This window comes from Mchenga conophoros, linkage group LG17, assembly GCF_057382185.1.
Source record: "Mchenga conophoros isolate Kocher_MC1m ecotype Shallow Benthic linkage group LG17, M_conophoros_male_GT1.1, whole genome shotgun sequence".
Classification (NCBI taxonomy): domain Eukaryota; kingdom Metazoa; phylum Chordata; class Actinopteri; order Cichliformes; family Cichlidae; genus Mchenga; species Mchenga conophoros.
This window is the reverse complement of record NC_140542.1, coordinates 7,375,865-7,388,768: the sequence shown is the minus strand read 5'-3', so window position 1 is coordinate 7,388,768 and position 12,904 is coordinate 7,375,865. Positions and strand designations below refer to the sequence as shown.

Genomic DNA, 12,904 nt, shown 5'->3' with positions numbered 1-12,904 from the left:
GCAGACTTCAGTATGAAGTAGGAATGCTCCATACACTAATATGTGTCTTTAGTTAAAATAATTATCAGAGTAAATATTAAACAAAATTACAGTGTATATTATCTTTTTGGTTCATAAGACCTGCAAGTTGCATGTTTTACTAACCTAAACCGATGAGGTGCTTGTGACACATGCACGAGCAGGTCTTTCTTTAGTTTTAAAGTTCCAGCAATATGTAAAATGCAATTCTCTCATAATCTGCAAGTTGTCTGTGGGATCTGCTCACAAACGAACTTATCTGAAGCTGTCCCTTGTATTGTGGTAATGAATAGACTGACAGAGAGAAAAATGGTTAGAGGAAAAGCGACTTACATGGGCTCTTTTGGCAGAGACGTAGGGAGCGGATCTGGATCTGGAAAAGAAGACAAGGGGATTTTTTTTACTACAGGATAAACAATATTGTTTCCAGATTTTTCTCTGTGCAAGCTGCCAGCTACAAGAAGAATCAGCTGAGATGAGTGCTGCTATGAGGAGCCAGATCTCTAGGAAAAGAAATAGAAATAGGTGGGGGGGAAATGGACGGCAGTAAGTTTTTAAAAGTTTGGCTGTTTTATCAGTTTGAGATGCACAGATGCTTAGATGCTACTGGTAACAAAGTCTTCTCACCGAACTTGACAAACAGCACGCCCGTAGTGGAAACAGAGCCCTGGATGTTGGTGGCCACACACTGGAAGTATCCCGTGTCAGTAGTGTCCAGGCTGCGGATGCGGAGGCGTGATCCAAACAGCATGGACCTGTAGGAGACCCGCCGCGGCTCCTGTACCACAGGAGCGTCGTTCTTAAGCCAGCGCACAGTGGGTGGTGGGTTTCCGGAGACACGACACAAAAGCTCGGCCGTCTGGCCCACGGAGGTGGTTATGTTGTTCATGGGAGCGTCGAGGCGGATGAAGTGAGGTCCTGGTAGGCAGTGTAGGTAGGATAAAAGAAAAGAATACGAGAGAGAGAAAGAAGAGACAGATGGTGATCGTGTGGAGGTGACTAGAAGAAAAATGCCCTTTGCATGCATTCTTTACAGATTATGAAATGTATGTATTTTCTTTGTTCTTTTTAAATGTACTTAAAGATGTTTGTAGTGCAGTAAAAACAACTGCAAAGTGCAAGTTTTTGATTTTTTGCCCTGTTGAAGCCAAAGCCAATTTATTATACCTGATACACACACGCACACACATATACAGATACATATATATATGTATGTGTGTGTGTGTATATGTATATATGTATGTACGAACAAGACCATGAATGAAGAAAATCAAGAAAATTGTACTACACAGCCAAGAACGATGACATAAATCAAACAACACTTACTGTACTACCTCAGAGCCAGATATTAAATAAAACATGCTGCTGTGTGAAAAAGAAACGCGGTAAAACAAACTCCGTGTTTTCAGACACACATATTCAGAGCCTGGTTTCACAAGTTATTTTGTGGTTGCCACTGTTGTGACACCTAATTTCTCTTTTCATCATGGCTGTATGATGCCAGAGGGTTTCCCCCTCAGATTTATGTGTATGAGCTCATGAGGCAATATCACCTGCGTTGCGGTCTTCGAAAAAAAGAAGAATCAAATTTAAAATGACTGGTTCCCAGTGTTTCGTGCCTGTTTTCAAACAGTCAAAACAAACAGCTCTTGATTACTGTTATGAATGAGAGGAATGATTACAGCGAGCAAAAAGTGCCTCGCCATCGAAACCAATTCATGAAGGGTAATGCTATTAGAACACACTGCAATACAAAGATGAACTAAATCGTGATTCCCTCCAGAACCGTATTTTTCCCCTTAAGCTGGTCAGTAAAAAAAAAACTATCTGGAGGGCCACCTAAGAGTTTAATGTGCAGGAAAAACATTGGTCTTAATGTCATGAAAAACCTCTGGAAAGTTCTCTCAACCCCAAAACCTGTGTTAGGTATGCAGAAATGCTCCTGGTTACACAAACTGGCCAAGACAAACAAATGAGGAAAAGCATATAGGCCTACAGAAGAATCTCAAATGAAAAATGAATGTGTGTGAATAGAGAGGTTGATGGGTATAAATAGAGGCGCACACTTACTTGTGCGAGTACACCAGCACTCAGATTTTTACTACTGTATTCCATGCAAGATTAACTTCAAGCTTTTCCAAGGAATGTTAACAGAAAAATGTTAGAGAGCGGTCAGAAAATTAACCGTATCAACATCGACGTCTATGGAGGTGAACATGCTGGTGATAGAAGAACTGCATAAAACAGTGCTCATTCATATTACAGCCTCGTTTGAATAAACTTTACTTGGGTTGGAGTGCGGGCCAGCTTTCTTTCACTGTGAGCATCCCGTGTTGTGGTTGGTGGAATGATGATGCAGTGTCTGTACAAAAGTTGGAGGGGCAGTCAGGCAGAAGAATGTGTAGTGTAACTTAGTAAAACGTGTACAGTGTAAGACGAAAAACTGCAATCACGCAAAAGGTGTCCACCTATATATTGAGCTTCACCGTGGGCAGTCTTTGTTTAAGGCTTTTGTAAAAGAAGAGAGAAGTCATCGGAAAAAATGTGTCTACTTTATGTTCTTTGAGTGTTTGGTGTAAAAACCTGAGCACATGGCCTCTATCTCAGTGCATGTGCTTGGCAGGTTGTAGAACACACACTCACAGCTTCTTCCATAAAGACTGAGGGCTTAACACAGCACTGTGGTACTAACAAGTACCACCCCACCACCGTCTCCTCTCCCCATTTTTCACCAACCTTAATATGACCTCTTTTCTTCATGTGCTCTACACAGTCCTGTATCTCAACATTACAGCAGCGAGATCAAACCCTTCAGGAGGTCGATGCTTTTAAAGTCAGCTGGAACAATGACTGTAAACCTTCATCCAATTTTCCTTTTTATTTACTCCTCCACTCCACCACTGATGTGTGCACTTCATTTCCACACATAAAAACTGGAAATGCTTTAGCATGACATCACGTAGACACAATGCTCTGTCACAGGGCTTTGCCGAAAGCTGTGAACCTGTTTCATATTTACCTATGACAACGACACACACAAACAGAAAATATTACCCGAGTGAAGCCGTCGCCGCGTGCCACTTGTTGGTTTTCATAACTTGTTTATCCAGCCGTTTTGCTACTTTGTGTTTTGTTTTACTTTTAAATTGAATTTGTCCAATCCGATTATGTTACTGTTTCTAACGATCTTAAAAGTCATGAGACGACCATAAACATACCGAGATCGGTGGCGAGATTACGTTCCGTGTCTGTTAAGTCCAGTTTCACGCACATTAGGCAATGATATTTTCTTATTTAACTTCACTGTGGAGCGCTGTGTATACTCAATTTGTCGCATTAACCCTCTCACGGCTGCAAAAGGTAAAAATGTGCTCTGACCTCAAGTGTGGTGCAATCTATCACTGCCGTTCAGTCAAAATGCACTGGAAGTCCAGAAATCGGTTAAAGAGAAGAAAACGCTCTGGAATTTGTTGCTGATTTGTTTCTCAAAAGTAATTATGAGTCTGAAAGCATTCACTAAAGCAGTTAGACAGCTTTTAAACTTAAGGAGTAATAATTACGCTATTGGCATAATGTGCCTATTTCCTGATACTTGGTTTGCTTCGGGCTCTGTTTCTCTCCGTAGTTTACATTTTACTGCAATTTTTATGATTTCTGTCTGTACTGAATGTTGGAATGTCAGTAATCTGGTACTTCAGGGATGTCAAATCCCGGGTCTCATACAACCCACTTAGATTTCAAGTGGACCGGGCCACTCAAGTTTCCCCTTTCAGTCAGTGTGAACAAGTTTAACACCTCAGATATCTTAATATGAGACAAATAAGTATCATTTTAACAGCTAGAAAATATTCTGGTAGCTCACTGCTCAGCTTTACTGTTGATTCAAAGAAAATGCCCAATATTTTCCATTTTAATTTTAAATTGGAACTTTTCTGTCATTTAATTTTTTATCTATAACTTTATTACTTAGTTGTTGTATGAATGCCCTTGGAGAGGAAATACCTTCAAATGTATGAAAACACAGTTAAAAGTCCAAAATTTATGCCCTTCTTCAAAATGTCCAAAGGTATCCATTGGGCCCGATCGGAGTCTTTGGTGGGCCGATTCTGGCACCCAGGCCTTATGCTTGGCAACCCTGTTTTAGTGAGTGGACTACGCCGTATTACTGCTTTTCCATTGACAAGAGGCTGGTGCCTAATGTACAACTGCTTCCATGAATTTTCATTAGTTGAGTTGATGGAAAATAAAAATGCTCTTTGGAGCGGTGTGCCTGCACACTTCATTAGCCGTTATAATAACTCATAATAAAGCAGCGGGGAGCAGAACGAAGAGCGAAAAAAGAAAAAGAGACAAGAGGAGAAGACAAAAGAAGAGAGGTCAAGAGGAAAAAAGAGAAGGAGGAGAAAGATGTCCTGCCAATGCCTGTGTAACAAAGCCACTCTGTATGTAATTGTCCCGTGGTGAGTGTTGTGGTATTTGGCACAAGGAGGATGCTGAAACTCAAACCCTTTCTGCGGACTGTCCCTTTAATGTGGCAGGGGAGCTAAATGGTGTCCTGTCATCAGCCTGCATTTTCCTTGCAGTAGTTTTTGCACAATCAAACGCTCACATGCAGGCACATGTATGTAAACACCCGCACACCCACACAACCGCCAAGGAGACAAACTATACGTGCTCGAAAACTGCACACATTACTCAGTACCTTTTCACGACATTGTATTCTATATGGTTTCAGTGAACATACATACAGTAAGGGTGTGACCGTCGGGGCTCCTGTCAACAAAACGCAGGTTCAGAAACACGAGTGGCTGCAAAGCTAACTAAACATATTCAACAGATACACTGAAGGCCTCGCACTATAGTGCTTCCAGCTTCCAGCTGTGGGTAAAGGTGAAGTTAATTAAAGCTGGGTCACTATCCAGCAAAGCAACAGAGGAAAGAAAGTAAGTAAAGAAAAAAAAGGGTACAAAATGAAACAAAGAAACAGAGAGCAATAATGAAAGAAAGCCTGCAGGGAAATGAGTTCAGTAAACTATCATCACCCCTGATTTCAGCCCAGTAATGAGCCTCTTTCAGCACGATAACTTCCTGCTACTGATGCATACTGATAGAGCCACGCTACCTGAATTGTGCCTGTTTGGTCAATCAGAACCATCCCCGCCTGCAGACAAAACAAGGGGTGCAATCACCCTCCATCCATCAGATAAGAAACAGATGTAAGCACAGGAGGGCTGAGCACTAAATGACAAACACATACACATATACTTTACGTTTATAGTTTTTATATTTGATGATGTGGAAAAATAAAGCTCTCTGGATGATTTGTTTGGATCTCATTATATTTATGACTGTTTTTGAAAAATCCTTGATTGGTCAACATAATCATTATCTTCACTAAACTGCTCAGTCTTGTCCAGAAACTGGTGTGTGTCTGCTTTTGTGTACACAGAATTTTCTGTGGGAACGAAGCTGTGGGAGAGTTGGAGTTTCGAGAGATGAATTAAGCAAACCAGACGAAATGAGAGAGCCAAACTAAGGTTCGAGTTAAATACAAACTTTAAGTTGAGCATTTTCCAGTCAGTGTTTCTTTGTGAGAGGCAGATGTTTGCTCTTTTAGCCAAAGATAAACTGTGGAGAGGGGGTGCAATTTAACGGATACATATGGGCAACGACGTTGAGAAAGTACCCAGAAACCTATCGCATCCCACATACATCGTACTTACTGATAAGTTTGTTCTCTTGCAAAAGCATTGGACTTGTCATTGAACACATGAATCCACGAATCTATCTGCAAGCAGCTAAAGCAATCATGTGGAGGTTTTTGATGCAGCCCCTTCCTTGTGACCGACTTCCCCTAGCAACAGCAGGCAACCTCCAACAAACCTTCAGCAACCATTTGTGGAATATACATTTTTTCTTCCTAGTGGCCTAGTGTTGCCCGCAGGTTACTCACAGTTATCTGGCCTGTGTGTTGGTCAGCAATCGATTTTTTATTACCATGCTCAAACAAGCGAGCTTGTGACAGCAAATTTTCTGGGAGTTACGAGGAGACCTTTTATTTTAAAATGTTCTTCATATCAGCAGTACAGGAATCAGAATAATGGAAATGGAAATAAAGGAATAATGTTTATTTGGGAAAAAAAATCAAAGTAACCAAGGAAGGAAGACATTCTGGTGAAGCTCAGTTCCATGCTTAAGATGACTGCTTAGAAAGAAAAATCAGAGACAAGTGAGGGAATCAGAGTCCAACTCTGTTTATATAATGTCCATAATCTGCGTTTATGAAATGAAAACTGTGCAAATCAAACATGAGAGGACTGTGGAGTACACTGATTATGCAGTGCAGAACCACAAGAGTTACTGTGCTGTTCCTCTGTGAAGCCAAGTGTTTTGGCCAGCTCTAACAAACAAGCCCACCCAGGGCTCCATATATGCTTGAAGCTAAAGACACAACAAAGAATAAAATGGATGCTGTGCAAAGAGAAATTAAGTCATATATTGTCCTTAACTCCATCCCTATATATAAAAACAAACACAGGCATTTTTTCCACAAAAAACTGAATAGATTTGATGCATGTCATTTGGGCTGATTGTTCTCTTTGTTCCCTGATTGCCAAGACTTTGTGGAACAATTTACAGTTTTTTCTGATTGCTTAAGCACATTTTTTGTAACTATTGGCTAATTTTGCAAAACTCTTCACACAAATAAGAAAACCTGTCACCCAATAATCAAAACATTGTAGTTCTCTTGCAAAAGCAAACACAGCTAGATTAACTCTTCACACCTTCATAAAAATGGTGTTTCCGTATCAAACAGTACACACAAGCCATCATCTACTAAGCACACAATGCGCCAACTGCACACTGATGGTATGAATACAAAACACATCTGGCTTTTGCTTTCTCTGTGCACAAGGTAGGCTATGTCAGTTTGAGCTCATACTTCTGTCATAGATCCATAAGCATAGAGGGATCCAAACTTCAAGTACATCAAAACAAACACAAGTGTTTATTTCCAAGTATAGGATTATTTGCAATCGCCATAATGACTATATGGGTTACTTGGTCTGCAGTGAACATGCTTCCTCTGCCCCAGCATCTGGTCATCTAGCAATTCTGTAAAGTAACAATTTCAGTATTTTTACATCAATGGTATTGGTGTGTTTCTCATTGGCATATGGCAGTGCTACAAATCTTTGTGCGAAGTGACTGTACTAACCGATTCTCATTTCAAAATGTCCTTATGGTGCTTGCTACAGTGTAGCGGCTCGAGTTAGGCTGGACCCGTTGGCCAGCTACCCTCAGGGTCATTCCACGGTTGATTACATGGTCCACTATTGTAGCTCTGATGTCATCAGCAATTCTATTTCTTACTCTTCCTACCCTTCCTCTCCCCCCTCCTCATCTTCCTCTCCCCCCTCCTCATCTTCCTCTTGCTCCTCCTTGTCCTTGTCGTCCTCTTCATCCTACTTCTTCACCTCCACGTCCTCTTCCTCGGCCTCCTCTACTTCTCACTCTTTCTGCTCCCTCCATTGTACTCCGCACACACAGCTTACCTGTATTATAGTGCTTAGGCTGATTGCAAAGTGAACTAATTATCTAAAAAAGTTTTCACATGTGAAAGTGTGCCAGACAGTTGGCAAGTTAGTGTTAATGATAGCCATACATGTGTATACTTTTGCTAGGAGTGTGTTGGAAATTTGGTAATTGAGTGTTGTGCAGTGAATTGTGCCTACAGTTTTGCAAAGTGTGTGTTACAAAATTGCAAACTGAGTGCAAAGCAGTTTTTGTGCTTTTAGTTTTGCAAACTCAGTGAGTGGTTTTGCTATAAGTCTGAATAGTTTTAGAGATTGTGCTACAGGAATCACAGTTAGGGTTTAAGCATTCAGAAAAAACTGTAATATAAAGGAGAAAAAAACATATTCTAATTGTTGAGGGTCAGGGTTAGGGTTAGGACTGTGCTCATTGTGATGAAAACTTAAGACCTCAGAAGTACTCAAGTGCATGTCCAGAGCCCACAAATGTTGGTATAAACATGAGGTCAAAATGCAAAGTTTAAGAAGATGTACTAAAAGCAGCAGCACCTTGGAGACTACACTGGTATTTTCCACTTAAGAAAGAGTAAATGTAGATATAAAGAAATACAATGCTCCTGTGGCTGTATTTCCATATGTTGAGTAGATCAATGTGCAATTTGTTCTGTCAATTATCTGCTCTAGTGCCTTACACTGCAGTGGGTGTCTGGGTTGCTGAAGTCAACCATGTGGAGGATGTGTAATTTTTAACACTTCATTTAAAGTAATTTCAACAGCACATGTGGGGTTACAGTTCAACACTGTGTGTGTTAATTTGAACTATGAACATGTCATCATCATGTTGTCTCTAACAGATGTGCTCATAGTTTTGCCAGAGTGAGCTTTGTTAAGAACGTCATGCATGGGTTATCTGTGGTGTGTGTGTGTGTGTGTGTGTGTGTGTGTGTGTGTGTGTGTGTGTGTGTGTGTGTGGTGTGCATTTACCATCGCTAGAGGTGTTCCACAAAGTGGCAGCTTGCATACTGGGATCTTGGGGGAACTCAGATCCTGTGAAGAGAGGAAATGAAAAGTAGAAAAGCAAAACTTTTATTTTTAAATGCTTAAACATTAAATGCTTTAAAAGGTTGAAGAATTGATGTCTTGCATATATTTTCCACTAGCAAAATGATGATGATGTCGATGTTAATGCCAACTACCAGTTAGCATTAACATGGGTTGTATCTGATGCTTTTGTGCGTTTTTAGTATTTATGACATAGACAATTTATTTATGGTCGGAGACTCAACAAACTGCAAATGTTTGCAAATGTTTGCAAAAAGCAGCAACTAGCAAGGAAACTCAGTGAAAGGTTCCAAATGATTGGAACCTTTCAAGCAAGTTTTCAGTATCAGATATCTGCACAACATAATTGCAACATGTAACAAATGGACATGAATTAAGTAAATTTGAATTGAAACTACGGGTTTTTTTTAATATAAAAAGTCAACATAGCCAAGTACCCACTTGAGGCCTCACACTTAAAATGGAGACTCTCACAATCCTGGTGCTTTGAAACAAGACATGATGAGAGAAGGGTAGATAACTGTTGACTCACTGGAGTCCACCTGCTCCACTGATAAAACCACTGGTTGCAAGAAAAATGTTTGTATTCCCCAACTGGTGGGTGAGTCCTTATTGGAGGTTCCTGACTGTTGCTAGGTGATATTGGGCACAAAGAGGGTGCTACACTAAAAACTTCCTTAAGCTTGCTTTGGTTGCTAGCAAATAGTGTGGAAGAGGCTGATTTGCCTGCAAACACTACTGTTTTGCAGTATGTAGCGATACTCAAAAAAGTAGATCACAAAGTGGAAGTAGAGGACATCTGCCCAAATCAGAAATGGCACATGCCTTCTTTTAGAGTGAAAACTGGGCTTCAGCACTGCAGCCAACATGTTTCAAAAAAACTTTTATTTTGAAAGCGAGTCTCTCAGTTTCCAGTTTGTGCCACACTTTTTACAATTTCCCTCCTTTTTAGAGAGTAGTTGGCGAGTGCTTGGGCCCAAGTTATCATGTTTCATGCAAACCACAATTTCCTAGTGACCAAAGCTATTACAAAGATGTTTTTGCCAGCTGGTTGGGGGTTGCACTTTTTTCTCTATCAACCTGTGGTTGCCACTGGATGACCGACCATTCTCTAGGCATATGTCACTGGGGCTTTATCAATTGATTTCCCAGAGACTGTCATCAAGCTCCAGCAACCACTCACCAATAGTCGGGGAACACACGACTGGTGGTTAGCGGATGGTCATGAACGAGTCTCTAGGCCTGTGTGGCTGGGCCTTATTCACTTGACCCTACATTGTCACCATTATTGTCATGTTCCTGCAAAACATCAAGGTAACTTGACTTGTGTTTACAACAGCTAGTTTAAAAAAACAAAAACAATCAGCTTTACAGCTGCATTCTTTACACCTGAAAGCTATATCCAAATGTAATCCACATGGTTGTGACAAAGTAAAAAGAGGGTCACAGACTCAAACTTTCTGAGCCAGTGGCATGGACCTACATTTAAACAATGCTTAACCACAATTCTGGAGAAACTTTTCTATGTAAAATACTGTGTACAGACACAAACACACTGCTTCTTAAATGTAAAATAACAGTGGTGATAACGCTGTACATTTTCTAGTGCAGATCAAAGGTTTGGGTGTACAACAGGGAGCCTATCAACAAGCCATGTGGACCTAATGCGCTCTTATTACCAGCTGAAGACAGAGCTGCTCTCTGCTTTTCATTACTGGGGAGAAGAGACAGAAAATCGGCTTCAGAGTGCAGTGCTGCAGGTCATAGGTGATTCCTAACAAATTAAACAGCCAAAAATGAAGGACTGGCAAAAAACTCTAAGCTGTTTTACCTTCACTGATTCTCAGGGCACCAGACCGCTGACAAACTTTCAGTTCACATACAACATCCCACAGTTCTAGCCGGCTACAACAGTGTGTGAGTCTGTGTGTTTTGGTGCAGGCTGGGATAGTTCAGCATGATGAATAGGCAAATGGTTGCCATCCAACTTTGGGAACGTAACCTAAAGTCACAAACGGATGTGAAAATGCAAGCATGTGCATGGACACCGCTGAGAATTGACTGCAAACTTAACTATACACATGGTGCATTTGTTTCACACATACACACGAAAAATACAGAATTCCTAAACACGTCATAAATATTTTTGAATTAACAACTTGAAAACTGACAGTGCGTGGCATGCAGGGTGACAGTCGAGGAGAGAAAGTCTGCAGACAAACAGCACCAGGAGCCTGGTGACACAGGGTCACGCTAATTGGGTGATAATGTGTCAGGATGGTAACGACTATGTGGTGGTGCTTGTGAAATGAACTGTGTTAATGAGCAGCGCTTTGGGCCTCAGCACCTGTTAGTGAGGAGTCTGGAAGCTTGGCAACAGGCTCACAACAACAGGCTCACAGTTATGGGTGTTATGCTCATGATTGTTAAGAGATATGTAGCAAACCCAGAGGGCAGACATAGAATCAAAATGTGTCTCTTTACTAAATTAGTAGTTCTTCTGTAATGCTACCTGATTCCACAAGCTATTCTGCACTTTTGGAGTTAGAATGACTTGCTGGTTTCTTCCAGGAGGCTACTAACAGTGTCTTATGGCATGTCCCGGCCCCACGGTGAGTCTAAATTTACTCTGTGTTCTCTACTGTTAGACTAAGAAGTCTGGAGCTCTGTGCTTTACAAAGGACAGAGGAGAGTGGACGTCGCAACTCACTAGCTTCACCAACACAAAGCTAGCCAAGGGCAGCCAGGTGAGAGTTCAATAGAAGTGGATGGTCGTGGGAATATAGTGAGGGAAGGGGGAGGAGGACGAAGTGCTCGTTTATGGAAAAGGAGGCACAACTGTGTACTTCTGTGAAAAAAATGTTATCATTCCAGAAAGATTTGAAGTTTATAATTTTGTTCAAAAACAAACACTTGTGCACAGCGATTTTGCTGTTATGTCTAAGGTCTGCTTACTTCCTGCGTTTCATTTTTTCCCCACATTGTGCGCCCTTTAAAGAGAACACATCTGTTCTCTTTCATTAAGACAATCATCTGGAATATCTGGGAGAAAATGCAGAGCAATTTTGAGATTAGCTTTCTAATGTTTCTCAGCAGTGGAGGCGAGCTGTTGTATTAGACCTGTTTGTTAAAAAGGACCTAAAAATAGATCCCAGGTTTCATCAGCTGTGGTTCTGGCCATTGATTGAATCACGATTTGGATACTGACTGCAAGACCCATATGTACCTCTGTACTGAATCCCTGTCTGTCAATATGAATAACCAAAGAAGAACAAAAGAATTGCTTGCATTATAATATAGGGAGGAAGAAATCGTGCACATATGTGTACCAGTCAAGTCTTTCGACCATGAACAGGCTGTTTCCAGTAACATTGTCTCAGAGTTGCAAACATTTTAAATTACTGAGGTGGCAGATCAGAAAATAGTGATGAGAAGGGAAACAGCGATAAGGAGTTTCAACAAACCCAGCCTATTTTTTGCAGTGGTCAGGAGAATGGCCAGACTGGTTGGCGCAGACAGGAAAGCAACAGTAACTTGTAACAAACAAGGTATTTAGACGAATCTATCTGAGTGCCCGTGTCAAACTTTGACGCAGACGGAAGCAGCTGGAGTACAGCCAGGTGCTCCTGTTATCAGCCAAGAACAAGAAACTGAGGCTACAGTTCACATGGATTCAGCATAACTGGATAACAGAAGATCGGAAAAATGTTGTCTGGTCTAATGAGTCTTGATTTCTGCTACAAAATTCGGATGGTATGATGAGAATTTGGAATATCCTATCCTATCCTGCCTTCTATCAAGAGTTAAATCTCATCTTCCCAGTTTCTGATTGCTGCTTCTAGTAGAACAAAATGCTGTTTCACAACGCTCAAATCATCTTAAACTGCTTTCCTGAACGTGACAGTGAGTTTGCTGTACTCAAATGGCCTCTACAGTCATCAGATTTCAGTCCAACAGAGATTCATATCATAGATGTGCACCACGCAAATCTGCAGCAAATGTGTGACGCTATCATGTAAATATGAACCAAAATCTTGGAGAAATGTTTCCAGCAGCAGATTGAATCTATGCCTTGAAGAATTTTCAAAGTCAAAAACAGGTTCAATCCAGACCTAGCAATGTGTACCTATCAAAGTGATCTAAGAAACAAAAGCAACTGGACTTCTTTAAGTTTCTCAAAAATACCTCACCTCTCGTCTGAGAAGCTTGGTGGAGAGTCCAAGGTATTTAAGGCTCAGTTGAAGTTGTCCCTTAAGTGGGAAATTGACCTAGTATTGATCATGTGCCTC

General features: G+C 41.0%; 1 protein-coding gene across 1 annotated transcript in view; it reads right to left on the bottom strand.

The window, feature by feature from the left end:
• Positions 1-12,904, bottom strand: part of LOC146555009 (inactive tyrosine-protein kinase transmembrane receptor ROR1-like) — a 138,052-nt gene that overhangs the window by 40,684 nt on the left and 84,464 nt on the right. The window contains exons 2-4 of the mRNA XM_085250988.1: positions 8,538-8,600; positions 646-936; positions 352-391 (exon numbers count right to left, since the gene is read on the bottom strand). Of these exons, the coding sequence (XP_085107114.1) occupies positions 352-391; positions 646-936; positions 8,538-8,600 (394 nt within the window). The remainder of the gene's footprint in view (positions 1-351; positions 392-645; positions 937-8,537; positions 8,601-12,904) is intronic.